The 17692-nt window shown below is 48.1% G+C and overlaps 1 protein-coding gene across 3 annotated transcripts in view; it reads right to left on the bottom strand.

Moving 5' to 3' along the window:
- Window positions 1-17692, bottom strand: part of VSIG10 (V-set and immunoglobulin domain containing 10) — a 46263-nt gene that overhangs the window by 24489 nt on the left and 4082 nt on the right. For all 3 annotated transcript variants that reach the window (XM_017887869.1, XM_017887870.1, XM_017887871.1), the window contains exon 2: window positions 12923-13204. In XM_017887869.1, the coding sequence (XP_017743358.1) occupies window positions 12923-13204 (282 nt within the window). The remainder of the gene's footprint in view (window positions 1-12922; window positions 13205-17692) is intronic.

The raw sequence follows: 17692 nt of genomic DNA, 5'->3' as shown, positions 1-17692 counted from the left end.
TTATACATATATATTATATTATTTATATAAAATATATTTAAATATTATATTATTTAAATGTAATATATATTATATTTTTTATAATATATAAAGACCATATATTTAGTATATAGCTTATAATATATAAAGACTATATATTTAGTCTTTACTAAAAATACAAAAATTAGCTGGGCGTGGTGGCACATGCCTGTAATCCCAGCTACTCAGGAGGCTGAAGTAAGAGAATCACTTGAATCCAGTGAGCTGAGATCACGCTACTGCACTCCAGCCTGGGCAAGACAGTAAGACTCCATCTTGAACAAACAAACAAACAAAAACATAAGCTTGGCAAGACCCAATTTTAGGCAAGACCCAAAATAAATAATATATATTTTATTGAGGTCAGGAGTTCAAAACTAGCCTGGCCAACATGGTGAAACCCCATCTCTACTAAAAATTAAAAAATTTGCTGGGTGTGGTGGCAAGTAACCGTAGTCCTAGTTACTCCAGAGGCTGAGGCGGGAGAATCACTTGAACCTGGGAGGCAGAGGTTGCAGTGAGCCAAGATCATGCCACTGTACTCTAGCCTGGGCGACAGCAGTAGACTCCATCTCAAAAACTAAATAAACAAAATAAAAAATAAAATAATTAATTAAAAGAAAATTTATTTTAATTTTTTAATTTTTTATTTTTTGAGACAAGGTCTCATTCTGTCACCCAGGCTGGAGAGCAGTGACGTGATCACGGCTCACTGCAGCCTCAGCCTCCCAAGGCTCAGGTGATCCTCCTGCCTCAGGCCCCGCCAGCAGCTGGGACTACAGGCATATTCTACCACACCCAGCTAATTTTTGCATTTTTAGTAGAGACGGGATTTTGCCATGTTGCCCAGGCTGGTCTTGAACTCCTGGGTTCAAACGATCCACTCACCTTGGCCTTCCAAAGTGCTGGGATTACAAGTATGAGCCATCACACCCGGCCAAAAAATTTTTTTAAAGTTTTGCTGGTCAGGCACGGTGGCTCATGCCTATAATCCTAGTATTTTGGGAAGCTGAGGCAGAAGATCACATGAGCCCAGGAGTTCGAGACCAGCCTGGGCAACATGGCAAAACCCCATCTCAAAAAACACCAAAGAATTAGCCGGGTGTGGCGGTGCAGGCAGGCAGTCCCAGCTATTTGGGAGGCTGAAGTGGGAGGATCGCTTCAGCCCAGGAGGTGGAGGTTGCAGTGAGCTGTGATTGCGCCAGTACACTCCAGCCTGGGTGACACAATGAGACCCTCCCTATCTCAAGAAAAAAAAGGAAAGGAAAAGTTTTGCTGAATCCTGTTCTGGAACAATCTACGGCTGCTGCCTTCCTGTTCTCTGCTGTCCTCTTTGACATCAAAATTCACTTCTTTCCTTACCCACCACAAATATAGGTTGGCCAGTCAAGAGCTGCAAAAGGTTCATTTACATCTCAGTATCTTGAGTTCCTTGCTAACAGGAAAAGTTACCTTATCTTCAGCCATTTACTCTTCAGACCAGCAATCTTATTTGAAAATGACTTCAGGCTGGGCGCAGTGGCTCAAGCCTGTAATCCCAGCACTTTGGGAGGCCGAGACGGGCGGATCATGAGGTCAGGAGATCAAGACCATCCTGGCTAACACAGTGAAACCCCATCTCTACTAAAAAATACAAAAAACTAGCCGGGCGAGGTGGCGGGCGCCTGTAGTCCCAGCTACTCGGGAGGCTGAGGCAAGAGAATGGTGTAAACCCGGGAGGCAGAGCTTGCAGTGAGCCGAGATCCGGCCATTGCACCCCAGCCTGGGCGACAGAGCAAGACTCCATCTCAAAAAAAAAAAAAAGAAAAGAAAAGAAAATGACTTCATAATGCACCCCACAGTCTGTGCTAATCAGTTAATGTGTACTTCTCCAATGGGATGAGGTCTGTGGGAAAACTTAAAGACTGTGATACCACCTTTACAGGCAAAATCAACAACCCACTGCCTCTTGATCTCCCTAGTGACTGCCACTCAGAGCCCATCCCAGAGATCTGCAGGCTCCTGTAAGCACCAATCTCTGCCACAGATAAGCTTGGCAGGCCGGGCACAGTGGCTCACGCCTGGAATCCCAGCACTTTGGGAGGCCGAGGTGGGTGGATTACTTGAGGTCAGGAGTTGGAGACTAGCCTGGCCAACATGGTGAAACCCTGTCTCTACTAAAAATACAAAAATTAGCTGGGCATGGTGGCACACGCCTGTAATCCCAGCTACTCAGGAGGCTGAAGCAAGAGAATCACTTGAATCCAGGGAGCTGAGATCGCGCCACTGCACTCCAGCCTGGGCAACAGAGTGAGACTCCGTCTCGAACAAACAAACAAAAACAGATAAGCTTGGCAAGACCCAAATTAATCAATCCTTGGGCAAGAATCACCCCACCTTCTGAGCAGGCACACACAAGTTTTCTTCAGTGTACCCAACATTCCCCTTCCCTAGGAGTCTACACTGTGAGAAGACATAGTGACACCACCACCAACACACAAAAGCACTGCTGGTGGGTCCATATCAGACAGGCCCATCAGCCAGGAAACATGCATCTTTCCTGAGATTCCCTTTCTTGGAAGTTTGGAGTGGCTAGAGAGGAGCTCCCCATCCCCCAAACCCAACTGAATCCTAAGCCTCTTGGAGTTCGACACAGACCAGCTTCCTCATTGCTCACGTGCTAGCTGGTTCCATTGTTCCCTAAACACTTGCTTGGCCTGAGAAAAACAGACACAGGGAGAGCCTGGCACTGTGTACCATGAAATCTAACTGGGGTCTTTCATGGGCTGATCTATCTCTTGATAGCTCAGCTCCTCAAATGCATACATAAGAGACAATATCTTTTTTTAAAAAAGAAAAACACAAAGTTGGCTGGGCACGATGGCTCACGCCTATAATCCCAATACTTTGGGAGGCCGAGGTGCGCGGATCACCTGAGGTCAGGAGTTCGAGACCAGCCTTGCCAACATGGTGAAACCCTGTCTCTACTAAAAACACAAAAATTAGCCAGGTGTGGTGGCACACGCCTGTAGTCCCAGCTACTTGGGAGGCTGAGGCAGGAGAATTGTTTGAACCCAGGAGGCAGAGGTTGCAGTGAGCCGATATCACGCCACTCCTGGGCAACAGAGTGAGACTTCGTCTTAAAAAATAATAATAAAAAAAGTCGAGCCCGGGCACAGTGGCTCATGCCTGTAATCCCAGCACTTTGGGAGGCCGAGGCGTGTGGATCACCTGAGGTCAGGAGTTCGAGACCAGCCTGGCCAACATTCGGTGAAACCCTGTCTTTACTAAAAATATAAATAATTAGCCAGGCGTAATGGCACATGTGTATAATACCAGCTACTTGGGAGACAAGGCAGGAGAATTGCTTGAACCCGGGAGGCAGAGATTGCAGTGAGCTGAGATTGCGCCATTGCACTCCAGCCTGGGCAACAAGAGCGAAACTTTATCTCAAAAAAAAAAAGAAAAAAAAGCACAAAGTCAGCCGGGCATGGTAGCTCACCCCTGTAATCCCAGCACTTTGGAAGGTCGAGGCAGGCGGATCACTTGAGGTCAGGAGTTCAAGACCACCCTGGGCAATATGGCAAAACAAAACCCTGTTTCTACTAAAAACACAAAAATTATTCAGGCATGGTAGTGGGCGCCTGTAATCTCAGCTACTTGGGAGGCTGAGGCAGGAGAATAGCTTGAACCCAGGAGGCAGAGGTTGCCGTGAGCTGAGATCATGCCAGTGTGGGTAACCGAGTGAAATCATGTCTCAAAAAAAAGTGTACCAGGATATGGGAAGGGCTGTGACACCTTCCCTATCTGACCAGCCTGTCTGCAGGTAAACACATGGCTGTTCCAATATCATACCCACTCCAATTTGGAGGTAGCAGGGATGGGTCAATTGATTAAATAAACAGCTGTGTAGCCGGGTGCGGTGGCTCATGCCTGTAAGCTCAGCACTGTGGGAGGCTGACACGGGAGGATCGCTTGAACCCAGTAGTTCAGGACCAGCCTGAGCAACATAATGAGGCCCTGTCTCTGCAAAAATATTTGTTTAATTAATTAATTTATTTACTTACGTATTTTTTTGAGATGGAGTCTCACTCTGTCGCCCAGGCTGGAGTGCAGTGGCGAAAACTCAGCTCACTGCAAACTCCGCTTCCTGGGTTCAAGTGATTCTCCCACCTCAGCCTCCAGAGTAGCTGGGATTACAGGTCTGTGTTACCACGCCCAGATAATTTTTTTGTATTTTTAACAGAGATGGGGTTTCACTATGTTGGCCAAGGCAGTCTCAAACTTCTGACCTCAGGTGATCTGCCCACCTTGGTCTCCCAAAGTGCTGGGATTACAGGCATGAGCCACCACTCCCGCCTAAATTTAAAAATTGAAAAAAAAAAAAAAGAGAAAGAAAAGAAAAGAAAGAAAAATGGCCTTGGCAGCCCTTAACTGCTCTGGACCAAGGGATTTCTGTACATTTAGAAGCAGAGTTCCAATCCCGATGGCAAGACCCTTCAACCTCACCTTTCAATGAACAGGGAGCAGTGCACACTCTCGTGGGATGAGTGATCAATGGACACCACAGGCACCCATTCCAGGCAGGTTGAATTGCCCTGGGCCTACAGAAAACCTGACCTCCTACAAGACAGAGACACCAAATGCCCACCGATGGCCAAGCAGAGGACCAGGGGGTAAGGAGGGAGAAATCTAGCAACCCCCTACTGCCATTTCCATGTTTCTACAGCATCTCTGTCCAGTCACACATCCCCGGTCACTTGCAGATAACAAACTGTCATATCTTGTTCCCCCTAGATTCCAAGGCCATATTAGAATGTTTCCAAATTGTTCTCCTTAAGAGAAGGAGGGGGCTGGACGAGGTGGTTCACATCTGTAAGCCCAGCACTTTGGGAGGCCAAGGAGGAAGGACTGCTTGAGCCCAGGAGTTCAAAAACAGCCTGGGCAATATAGTGAGACCTTGTCTCTACAAAAAACTAAAAAGTTAGCCGAGTGTGGTGGCACACACCGTTAGTCCCAGCTACTCGGGAAGGTGAGATAAGAGAATCACTTGAGCCTAGGATTTCAAGGCTCCTGTGAGCCGAAATCACACCACTGCACTCTAGCCTGGGTGACAGAGTTAGATCCTGTCTCAAAAAAAAAAAAAGAGAGAGAGAGAGAGAGAGAAGGAGGTAATGTGACCCAGCTAGCAACCACATCAGTGAAAAGATCTGGGCACACAGAGTCCCCAACTCACAGCAAGACCTGTTCAAAAGACCCAGATGAGGCCAGGTGCGGTGGCTCATGTCTGTAATCCCAGCAATTTGGGAGGCCAAGGCGGGCGGATCACGAGGTCAGGAGTTCGAGACCAGCCTGGCCAACATGGTGAAACCTCATCTCTACTAAAGATACAAAAAATCAGCCGGGCGTGGTGGCACACGCCTGTAATCTCAGCTGCTCGGGAGGCTGAGGCAGCAGAATCACTTGAACCTGGGAGGCTGAGGCTGCAGTGAGCTGAGATTACACCATTGCACTCCAGCCTGGGCGACAGGGTGAAACTCTGTCTCAAAACAAAATAAAAGGAACCAGATAGAAACTGGTTGATTGTTGAGAACTTGAGATGGACTGCCCCATGGGAGTCCCCATTACTGGCTTAACCACTGGATCCAGTTCAAGTGTGCTGAGGGCTACATGAGTTTGTCTCATTAGTGCATACCACAAATCTGTACTCGTTCCACCGTTACTCTCGATTTCACAGACAATAAAACTAACATTGGAGTTCAAGGGACTTTCCCAAGGTCACACAGACGACAACTAGTAGAACGTGGATTTGAACCTAGGTATCTGGACCACTCCACAATACCACTGCCATCCCAGAAAGACAGGCTGAATCAAACCTAATCTATTTTCCCAAATCTACGCAAAAATGAGGGCCAACTCCAATCAGAGATGTCATGCCCTTCCCTCTGGCCACTGTCGGGGAGCAACACAGGGTTCCCTGAGGCAGAGAGGGGTCTGGTGTTTTGTCCAGGGACCTCCTAAGATGAGAACCAGGAGACCAACCCCAGAGGGCTCTGGTGTATTTGAACCAAAAGGTATCTGTGTCTGGTTTTCACAAACAAGCCGTACATCAGTCAAGGATCCCATGTATTTCCAAGTGAAGAGATTTCCATACTATACATCACAGCACAGTAACGAAGACATGCACAGGACTTCCCTGGAGGGAGCACAAAGTGCCACGGGAATTCAGTGACGTTTTTATTTCTTTTTTGTTGTTGTTGTTGTTGAGACAGAGTCTTGCTCTGTCACCCAGGCTGGAGTGCACTGGTGCAATCTCAGCTCACTGCAACCTCCAGCTCCCTGGTTGAAGCGATTCTTGTGCCTCAGCCTCCCAACTATCTGGGATCACAGGTGCGCATCACCACCCCTGACTAAGTTTTGTATCTTTAGTAGAGATGGAGTTTCACCATGTTGGCCAGGCTGGTCTCAAATTCCTGACCTCAAGTGATCCATCCGCCTCAGCCTCCCAAAGTGCTGGGATTACAGGCATGAGCTGCTGCGCCCAGCCAAGAGTTCAGTGACATTTTTAAAGATGTAAGTTCACATTCATTGTAACAAGACCTTGCCTTTATCTCCCTACAGGGCAATAACGAAACTAATCCATCCTCCAATAAACTTAGCCAATTATTAACAAATCAGTGTCCGTTCAAGTCATCATAAACTAAAGAGAGTGGCCGGGCGCGGTGGCTCACACCTGTAATCCCAGAACTTTGGGAGGCTGAGGAGGGCTGATTATGAGGTCAGGAGATCAAGACCATACAGGTTAACATGGTGAAACCCCATCTCTACTAAAAATACAAAAAATTAGCCGGACGTGGTGGTGGGCGCCTGTAGTCCCAGCTACTTAGGAGGCTGAGGCAGGAGAATGGCATGAACTTGGGAGATGGAGCTTGCAGTGAGCCGAGATGGTGCCACTGCACTCCAGCCTGGGTGACAGAGCAAGATCCCGTCTCAAAAAAATTAAAAAATAAAAAATAAAAAACTAAAGAGAGTGATGATAAAGAAACAAAAAGTTGCAATGTCACCTTACTCCACTGTGGATAAAAGATAAAGTTATTCATTGACAAGATGGACAGGAAGGGATGACTAATTACTTTGGGCAGGAGGACTGAGGGAGACCAGCCAGTAGTTGCCACAGGCTCACAGTAGGAAACAAACAGTGGGGTCAAGATGGGTGGCATTTTTTATGCACTCCCTTCATTCCTGGCATCACCCAGGAATTTATCTATGGCATCTCCAGACACAGAAACACTGCCCTGATGGATGATGCCCTCATCTTTGAGAACTGGCAGAAACCTTAGATATCATCCAAAAACTGAGAGGTGTCCCAGAGGCCTCTCTTTCCTTTATCCTCCACTTCTGATCCACCAGCGAGTCCTGCTGGTCTCCTTCCAAAATATTTTCCAAATCTGTGCATTTTCACCAAGGCCACTGTCACCACCCTGGTTCTGGTCACCGACTTTGTATATCTCCAATTGTCTTCCCTATTTTATTTCATCAGCTCTACTTGATACCAAACACATACATTTTCCATGTGCTAATGAAATGGTGCCACACCCCTGCGGGAAGCTCCAGGAGTTTCTCCTGCACACAGAATAAAATCACAACTCCTGGCCAGGCACAGTGGTTCACGCCTGTAATCCCAGCACTTTGGGAGGCTGAGGCAGGCAGATCACCTGAGGTCAGGAGTTCAAGACCAGACTGGCCAACATGGTGAAACCCCCTTTCTACTAAAAATACAAAAATTGGCCACGCGTGGTGGTGTGAGCCTGTAATCCCAGCTACTTGGGAGGCTGAGGCAGGAGAATCGCTTGAACACAGGAGATGGAGGTGGCAGTGAACCAAGATTACGCCACTGCACTCCAGCCTGGGCAATAGTGTAAGACTCTGTCTCAGAAATATAAAAAATAAAAAAATAAGGATGTCAGTCAACCTGGGCTAGTGCTCACCGCAATAATCTCCTCTTACCTTGATTGTATCTGCACAGACCCTATTTCCAAATAAGCTCACATTTGTAGATACCAAAGGTTAGGACTTCAACTATCTTTTTGGGGGACGTAATTCAACCCATAGCACAGGTCCTACTTGGCCCCAGTCTGGCCTGGCCTCCCATATTTCACACAGCCTGCCCTCTTATACACAAGGCCCCTGCCACGCCAGCCTTCTCCCTATCTGTGAATGCATCACGCTCAGCTCAACCTGTCTTGTTCCACCTGAAAAGAGAACTGGCAGAATTCTTCTCCTTTTATTTTTTCAGAGACAGGGTCTCTGTCTGTCACCCAGGATGGAGAGCAGTGGCATGATCATGGTTTACTGCAGCTTTGATCTCCTGGGCTCAAGCAATCCTCCCACCTCAGCCCCTCAAAGTGCTGGGATTACAGGCATGAGTCACTGTGCCCAGCCCTATTTACCAATCAGTTTAAATGTTACTATTTCCAGGCCAGATGCAGTGGTTCATGTCTGTAATCCCAGCTTTTTGGGGGATCAAAGCAGGTGGATCACTTGAGGTCAGGAGTTTGAGACACACCTGGCCAACATGGAGAAACCCCCATCTCTACTGAAAATACAATAGCCGGGTGTGGTGGCGCACATCTGTAATCCCAGCTACTCAGGTGGCTGAGGTGTGAGAATTGCTTGAACCCGAAAGGCAGAGGTTGCAGTAAGCCAAGGTGGCACTGCCGTACTTCAGCCTGGGTGACAGAGGGAGACTCCGTCCAAAAAAAAAAAAAAAGTCACTACTTCCCAAATCTGCCCTGTGGCCTCCCAATTTAAAATGTTTCAGAAAAATCACATTAACTTGTTTCTCATCCGTCCGCCCCACTGGGCTGCTCACACCTGTGGCCCAGTGCCCAGACCAGTGTCTGGCATCAAGCTCTCAATGAATCTATGCTGAATAAAGGAATTAGTAGGTTCTTTATTTTACAGATGAGGAATCTTGGATCCAGAACAATGAAGTGATTACATGGGTATTTCTCTATTTTTTTATTATTATTATTATTTGAGACAGAGTTTCATTCTTGTTGCCCGGGCTGGAGTGCAGTGGCGCAATCTCGGCTCACTGCAACCTCCGCCTCCCGGGTTCAAGCGATTCTCTTGCCTCAGCCTCCCGAGTAGCTGGGAATACAGGTGTGCGCCACCATGCCTGGCTAATTTTTGGTATTTTCAGTAGAAACAGGGTTTCACCGTGTTAGCCAGGCTGGTCGTGAGGTCGTGAGCTCCTGACCTCAGGTGATCTGCCCACCTCAGCCTCCCAAAGTGCTGGGATTACAGGCGTGAGCCACCACACCTGGCCTATTATTTTTATTTTGAGGCAGGATCTCACTCTAGAGCCCAGGATGGAGTACAGTGGCACCATCTTGGCACACTGCAACCTCTGTCTCCCATGCTCAAGCGATCCTCTCCACTCAGCCTCCTGAATAGCTGGGACTACCGGTGCATGAAACCATGCCCAGCTAATTACTATTTTCTATATTTTTTGTAGAGCTGGGGTCTCACTACGTTGCCCAGGCTGGTCTCAGACTCCTGAGCTCAAGCAATCATCTCACCTCAGCCTCCCAAAATGCTAGGATTATGGGCATGAGCCACCATTCCTGGCCTCCCATGTATCCATGTCTACTAAATTACATGCCCCGAATCTAGAGCATGGATGTCCTTCTAATCCAGTAACCAGCAAACTCTCTCTGTTAAGGGCCAGTGAGCAAATAAATTTGGCTTTGAAGCCCATAGGACCTATGTCACAGCCACTCACCTCTGCCATAGTTAGTAACAAAGATAGAGATAATATGTAAATGAATGAATGTGGCTATATTCCAATAAAACTTTATTTACGAACACCAACATTTGAATTTTGTATGATTTTCTTTTCTTTTCTTTTCTCTTCTTTTGAGATAGGGTCTTGCTCTGTCACCCAAGCTGGAATGCAGTGGCATGATCACAGCTCTCTGCAGCCTCGACCTCCATGGGCTCAAGCAATCCTCCAACCTCAGCCTCCTGAGGAGCTGGATCTACAGGCACACACCATCATACCCAGCTAATTTTTTCACTTTTTGTAGAAACGGGGTCTTGCTATGTTGCCAGGGCTGGTCTCAAACTCCTGGGCTCAAGTCATCCATCTGCCTTAGCCTCCCAAAGTGCTAGGATTACAGACATGACCCACTGCACCTGGCTTTCATATGATTTTCATGTCACAAATATCCTTTTATTTTCAACCAGTTAAAAATATAAAAAATATTCACAATTCGCTGGGCATGGTGGCTCACGCCTGTAATCTCAGCACTTTGGGAGCCTGAGGCGGGCAGATCACAAGGTCAGGAGATTGAGACCATCCTGGCTGACACAATGAAACCCCGTCTCTACTAAAAATACAAAAAAAAAAAAAAAAAAATCAGCCGGGCATGGTGGCAGGCACCTGCAGTCCCAGCTACTTGGGAGGCTGAGGCAGGAGAATGGTGTGAACCCGAGAGGCGGAGCTTGCAGTGAGCCAAGATCGTGCCACTGCACTCCAGCCTGGGCGACAGAGTGAGACTCCATCTCAAGAAAAAAAAAAATTCATAATCTGCAGGCCATACAACAGCAGGCTGTAGTTTACAACCTCCCACTCTAAATTCTTTTTTTAATAATTTTTTGTAATGTGGAGTCTCACTATGTTAACCAAGCTGGTCCCAAACTCTTGGCTCAAGTGATTCTCCCACCTCAGCCTCCCAAAGTGCTGGGATTACAGGCATGAGCCACAACACCCGGCCTGCTGTAAATTCATACGTATATATCAGCAGATATGATAGAGTATTTTAGGAAAGTGCAATAGGAAGGGTGGCTCATGCCAAGACCTGTACGTAGCACCGCAGTATAAGAGTGCTCGCTATAGCCGGACTTGGTGGCTCACGCTTGTAATTCCAGCATTTCAGGAGGCCGAAGTGTGCACATCATGAGGTCAGGAGTTCGAGATCAGCCTGACCAATATGGTGAAAGCCCATCTCTACTAAAAACACAAAAATTAGCTGGGCGAGGTGGCAGGCGCCTGTAATCCCAGCTACTTGGGAGGCTGAGGCAGGCGAATTGCTTGAACCCAGGAGGCGGAGGTTGTGGTGAGCCAAGATTGCATCACTGCACTCCAGCCTGGGCAACAGAGTGAGATTATGTCTCAAAAAATAATAATAATAAAAATAAATGGCCGGGCACGGTGGCTCAAGCCTGTAATCCCAGCACTTTGGGAGGCCGAGATGGGCGGATCACGAGGTCAGGAGATCGAGACCATCCTGGCTAACATGGTGAAACCCCGTCTCTACTAAAAATACAAAAAACTAGCTGGGCGAGATGGCGGGCGCCAATAGTCCCAGCTGCTCCGGAGGCTGAGGCGGAGCTTGCAGTGAGCTGAGATCTGGCCACTGCACTCCAGCCCCGTCTCTAAATAAATAAATAAATAAATAAATAAATAGAGTGCTCACTACACCCGACAAAGCAGGCAATGTATTATTCCCCATTAACAAATGAGGAAAACTGGAGCTCAGAGATATGAAGCTACTTACTCAAGGTGACACAGAACTCAGTGACAACCTTTGCACTGGGATTCAGGCAGTCTGACTTGACTCTGTATGTTTTTTTTAGAGGCAGGGTCTCCCTGTGTTGCCCAGGCTGAAGTGCGGTGGCTCTTCATAGGTGCAATTATGGTACATTGCAGCCTGGGGCTCCGGGACTCAAGCAATCCTGAGTAGCCGGGACTACAGTCCCACACCACAGCACCTGGCTTTGATTATGATATACTGTAACTTTGTTACATAATAAAATGATATTAATAGCAAAGATGATATTAACAACAAGCTAAAAATAAAAGCTTATTAATATGCCAGGAGCCTTTTAAAGCACTTTATTTGTTTTTCTTTTTTTTTGAGACAGAGTCTAGTTGTCACCCAGGCTGGAGCACAATGGCATGATCTCGGATCTCCGCAACCTCCACTACCCGGATTTAAGTGATTCTCTTGCCTCAGCCTCCTGAGTAGCTGGTATTAGAGGCACCCACCACCATGCCTGGCTAATTTTTGTATTTTTAGTAGAGATAGGGTTTCACCGTGTTGGCCAGGCTGGTCTCAAACTCCTGGCCTCAGGTGATCTGCCCACTCAGCCTCCCAAAATGCTGGGATTACAGGCATGAGCCACCATGCCTGGCCTAAAACACTTTATAAACTGGTATCTATTCTTCACAGCAATTCTAAGAAGCAAGAATTTTTTATTTTTTTTTATTTTTACTTTTTTGAGACAGAGTCTCACTCTGTCGCCCAAGCTAGAGTGTGGTGGCATGATCTTGGCTCACTGCAACTTCTGCCTCCCAGGTTCAAGCGATTCTCCTGCCTCAGCCTCCCAAGTAGCAGGGATAACAGGCGTGCACCACCATGCCCGGCTAATTTTTTTTTTTTTTTGAGGCGGAGTCTCACTCTTTCGCCCAGGCTGGAGTGCAGTGGCACAATCTTGGCTCACTGCAAGTTCCACCTCCCAGGTTCACTCCATTCTCCTGCCTCAGCCTCCCAAGTAGCTGGGACTATAGGCGCCGGACACCACACCTGGCTAATTTTTTGTATTCTTAGTAGAGACAGGGTTTCACCGTGTTAGCCAAGATGGTCTCGATCTCCTGACCTCATGATCCGCCCGCCTCGGCCTCCCAAAGTGCTGGGATTACAGGCGTGAGCCACCGCGCCCAGCCACAGGAATTATTTTTATCCCCATTTTACAGGTGAGGAAATAGAGGTATGAGAGGTCCCTCAGCTTGCAAGTGGCAGGGCCCAGAAAGAATTCCAGGCCATCGGAACCCAAAACCCACATTCCTGACCATGGTCTCCTCCTTTCCAAGGCTCTGAGTACCTCTCCAGCCCCGGTCCCTGCCAGCCCCACTTACTGGCCACCTGCAGCCACACTTGGAACCACTGAGTCACATTCAGGATCTCCTGGCAGGTGTAATTCCCCTCATCTCCCAGGCTCAGCGACTTGATGTGCAGGGAGTTGGCATCCACTAGAGAGAAGCGAGGCTCAGCTGGCGGGAGGCTAGAGTTGGACGAGAGAAGGAAGACAGGCTCCGAGTCGTTCCGGTACCAGGTCACCAGGCCCCTCGGTCCCAAGATGTTGCCACAGTGCAGAGTAACATTCTCATGAACTTCTCCAATGACAACAGCCTCCAATCCTGTACAAGGCAAGATCAAGCTGTTACTACCCTTCTTAATTTCTAAACAATGTCCCTTTTTGGACAGTCCTCCTGTATTAGGATTTTTTTTTTAATCAGGTATATGTTCTTTTTTTTTTTTTGATACGGAATCCCACTCTGTCGCCCAGGCTGGAGTGCAATAGCACGATCTCAGCTGACTGAAACCTCCGCCTCTTGGGCAGTCTCCCAAGTAGCTAGGATTACAGGCACGTGCCACCACGCCCAGCTAATTTTTGTATTTTTAGTAGAGACAGGGTTTCACCACCACATTGGCCAGGCTGGTCTGGAACTCTTGACCTCAGGAAAGGTCAGGCTCATGCCCCCAGCACTTTGGGAGACCGAGGTGGGCAGATCACAAGGTCAAGACATCGAGACCATCCTGGCCAACATGGTGAAACCCCATCTCTATTAAAAATACAAAAAATTGTGACTGGGCGCGGTGCCCCACGCCTGTAATCCCAGCACTTTGGGAGGCCGAGGCGGGTGTTTCACCTCAGGTTGGGAGTTCGAGACCAGCCTGACCAACATGGAGAAACCCTGCCTCTACTCAAAATACAAAATTAGCTGGGCATAGTGGCATATGCCTGTAATCCCAGCTACTAGAGAGGCTGAGGCAGGAACATCACTTGAAACTGTGAGGCGGAGGTTGTGGTGAGCTGAGATTGTGCCATTGCACTCCAGCCTGGGCAACAAGAGGGAAACTCTGTCTCAAAACAAAACAAAACAAAAAATTAGCTGCGCGTGGTGGCGTGCACCTGTAGTCCCAGCTATTTGGGAGTTGAGGCAGGAGAATTGCTTGATCCGCCCGCCTCAGCCTCCCAAAGTGCTGGGATTATAGGCATGAGCCACCACACCTGACCGTACGTGTTCTTAAGATGCAGTAACACATACAGAGCAGCTGGGCATAGCGGCTCACACCTGTAATCCCAGTACTTTGGGAGTCCAAGACAGGCAGATCTCCTGAGGTCAGGAGTTCCAGACCAGCCTGGCCAACATGGCAAAACCCCGTTTCTACTAAAAATACAAAATCAGCCAGGTGTGGTGGTGCATGCTTGTAATCCCAGCTACTCGGGAAGCTATGGTGGGAGAATTGTTTCAACCTGGGAGGCGGAGGTTGCAGTGAGCCGAGATTGTGCCAATGCACTCCAGGCTGGGTGACAAAGCGAGACTCTGTCTCAAAACAAAAACAAACAAAAAACACATACAGAACCTCTGGTATGTTGAGACTCTTGGCCAGTCACTGACAATAATGAACTTGTAGTAGGTAACAAATATAGCCCCAGTTGCCCACCCAGCCTGCCCACCATCCATGCCCCTCACCATCCATGCCCCACATCACTGGGGGGGGCCATCCCATTCTTAGTGAGGACTCAGCCACGAGACCTGTTTTGGCCAATGGGATGTTGGGGAATGTGACACAAGCAGAGGCTTTAAAGTGCTTGTCTATAATCACTAGAGAAATGCAAATCAAAACTACAATGAGGCCGGGAGCAGTGGCTCATGCCTGTAATTCCAGCACTCTGGGAAGCCGAGGGAGATGGTTTCACTTGAGGCTAGGAGTTTGAGACTAGCCTGGTCAACACGGTGAAACCTCGTCTCTGCTAAAAATGCAAAAATTAGCCAGGCATGGTGGCGCACACCTGTAGTCCCAGCTACTCAGGAGGCTGAGGCACGAGAATCACTTGAACCCAGGAGGCAGAGATTACAGTGAGCCAAGACTGTGCCACTGCACTGCAGCCTGGTTGACAGGGCAAGACTGTCTCAAAAACAAGAAAAAAACAACAAAAGGCCGGGCTCCACGCCTGTAATCCCAGCACTTTGGGAGGCCGAGGCGGGCGGATCACCTGAGCTCAGGAGTTTCAGACCAGCCTGGCCAACGTGGTGAAACCTCATCTCTACTAAAAACACAAAAACTTAGCTCGGCGTGGTGGCAGGTACCTGTAATCCCAGCTACTCGGAAGGCTGAGGCAGTGGAATCACTTGAACCCAGGAGGCAGAGGTTGCAGTGAGCCGGTATCGTGCCACTGCACTCCAGCCTGGGTGACAAGAGCGAAACTCTGTCTCAAATAAATAAATAAATAAACTACATGGTACAGACCCAAGTTGTCTCAGTGGCTCCAGCTTGGCCCATTCTAGATCAGCCTTCAGCTAGTCATCGATCCCCAGGCGGATCAGCAGAACCACCTAACCAACCACCCAGGCCTGTGGGTAATAAGCACTAGTGTCATTTTGGGGATTGTTTCTTACACAGCATTACTGTGGTGATAAATAATTCATACAGAACCCAAGTGGCTTTATTTGCCTAGAAACCTAGAAGGGGTAGAAAGAAGAGGACTTTGGCTTTGTTTCCACTGTCCTGCTGGTCTCTCTGCCTCTCCCCACATCTCAAACGGCCCTAGAGTTCAAGTTCTCTCAGAAGCTCCATGCGAGAATGGGCTGGCAGTAGGGACTGTGTGCCCACATTGGGCAAGGCACTGGGAACCCCATGGTAGACACAACACACAGAAACCTCCAAGAGTTCACAGTCTAGTGAAGAAAAGAGACAATAAACTGGCAATTACAATGCAGTGTGATAAACACCAAGATAAGGCCTCAGAGAAAGGGCTCCTAAGTCCAACTAGGACAAATGTCAGGAAACATTTCCCCCAGGAAGCCAAACTGAGATCTGATGGACAAGTAGAATCTGCCAAGGAAAGGTGAGGATGGGTTCCCAGGCAAACGGAACATGTTCAAAAGCCCAGATCAGCGGCCGCAGAGTGTTAGAAATACAAATGATCAAACCTCACCCCAAAACACCCAAATCAGAAACTGTGGGAGAGCAGCAGCCCTTTTTGTTTTACTTATTTATTTTGAACAAATCAGCAATTGTTTAACTTTTTTTTTTTAAAGAGATGGGGGGTGGGGTGCGTCTCACTCTGTTGTCCTAGACACTCTTGAACTCCTGACTTCAAGCAATCCTCCCACCTCAGCCTCCCAAAGTGCTGGGATTACAGGAGTGATCCACTACACCTGGTCCAGCATCTGTGGTTTAACAAGCCCTCCAGGTGATTCTGACGACCACTCAAGACTGACAGGTGTCCAGGTGTGGTGGCTCAGGCCTATAATCCCGGGGCTTTGGGAGGCTGAGGTGGGAGGATCACTTGAATCCAGGAGACTGAAGCTGCAGTGAGCCACGATTGTGACACTGCACTCCAGCCTGGGCAACAGAGAGATACCCTGTCTCTTTTATGTTTGTTTAATGTAAATAATTTTTTTTTTCTTTTTTAGAGATGGGGCGGGGGGTGGGGGGGGGGCGGGTCTCACTATGTTGCCCAGGCTGGTCTTGAACTCCTGAACTCAAGCATTCCACTCGGACCCACTTCGGGCTCCCAAAGTGCTGGGATTACAGGCGTGAGCCACCACTTCCAACCGACTCTGTCTCATAAAAAAGACTGACAGGTGCTAACAGGCATTAGACTGTCACTAGGTAACAAGAAGCAAATGCAACCCATTTTGCTGAGAAGTTTCACAATTGTCCAGCCCCCTCCACAATCAAGACCCAAATACAAAGAGGCTGCAAGAATAGGAAGACGGGCAGAACCTGTTGGGGTGATAAAAATGATGAATTAGTGGTGATGGCCATGTAACCGTGGAATACACTAAAATCCCCTGAGTCGTACACTTTAAAAGGGTGAATTTTGTGGCATGTAAATTGTATCTGAATACAGCTGTTATAGAAAAAATAAACTGCCACCTGCCCCTGGCAATCCTTCCCGTTTAAGTGAAAGAGTAATCATTATCTGTATTTGGCCTCTTGTCTGGTTAGAAGGGCTCCCTTTGAGAGATCTGAAGCCAGCCTGGACCCCAAGAAGTTCTGATTCTCTCACCATTTTGGCCACACCATTCCCAAAAGACTTTTGAGCCAAGTCAGGATGGAGAAAAAAAAACAAATTTTAAAAACTAAGCCACTTGCTGAAAGGTGGAGAATGTCATCTAATGATAGAGATTCCAAAACAGCAAGAAATGCTTCTGAACAATCACTTTAAAAAGCAGGTGAGGGCCGGGGGCGATGGCTCACACCTGTAATCCCAGCGCTTTGGGAGGCCGAGGCAGGTGGATCATTTGAGGTCAGGAGTTCGAGACCAGCCTAGCCAACATGGTGAAACCTCATCACTACTAAAAACACAAATATTAGCTGAATGGCTGAGTGCGGTGGCTCCCGCCTATAATCCCAGCACTTTGGGAGGCCGAGGCGGCAGATCACCTGAGGTCAGGAGCTCAAGACCAGCCTGGCTAATATGGTGAAACCCAGTTTCTACTAAAAATACAAAAAATTAGCCAGGCGTGGTGGCACATGCCTGTAATCCCACCTACTTGGGAGGCTGAGGCCGGAGAATCGCTTGTACCAGGGAGGCGGTGGTTGCAGTGAGCCAAGATCACCCCACTGCATTCCAGCCTGGGTAACAGAACAAGACTCTGTCTCAAAAA

Source organism: Rhinopithecus bieti, unplaced genomic scaffold (genome assembly GCF_001698545.2).
Source record: "Rhinopithecus bieti isolate Rb0 unplaced genomic scaffold, ASM169854v2 scaffold_17010, whole genome shotgun sequence".
Classification (NCBI taxonomy): Eukaryota; Metazoa; Chordata; class Mammalia; order Primates; family Cercopithecidae; genus Rhinopithecus; species Rhinopithecus bieti.
This window is presented reverse-complemented; position numbering and strand designations above follow the sequence as displayed.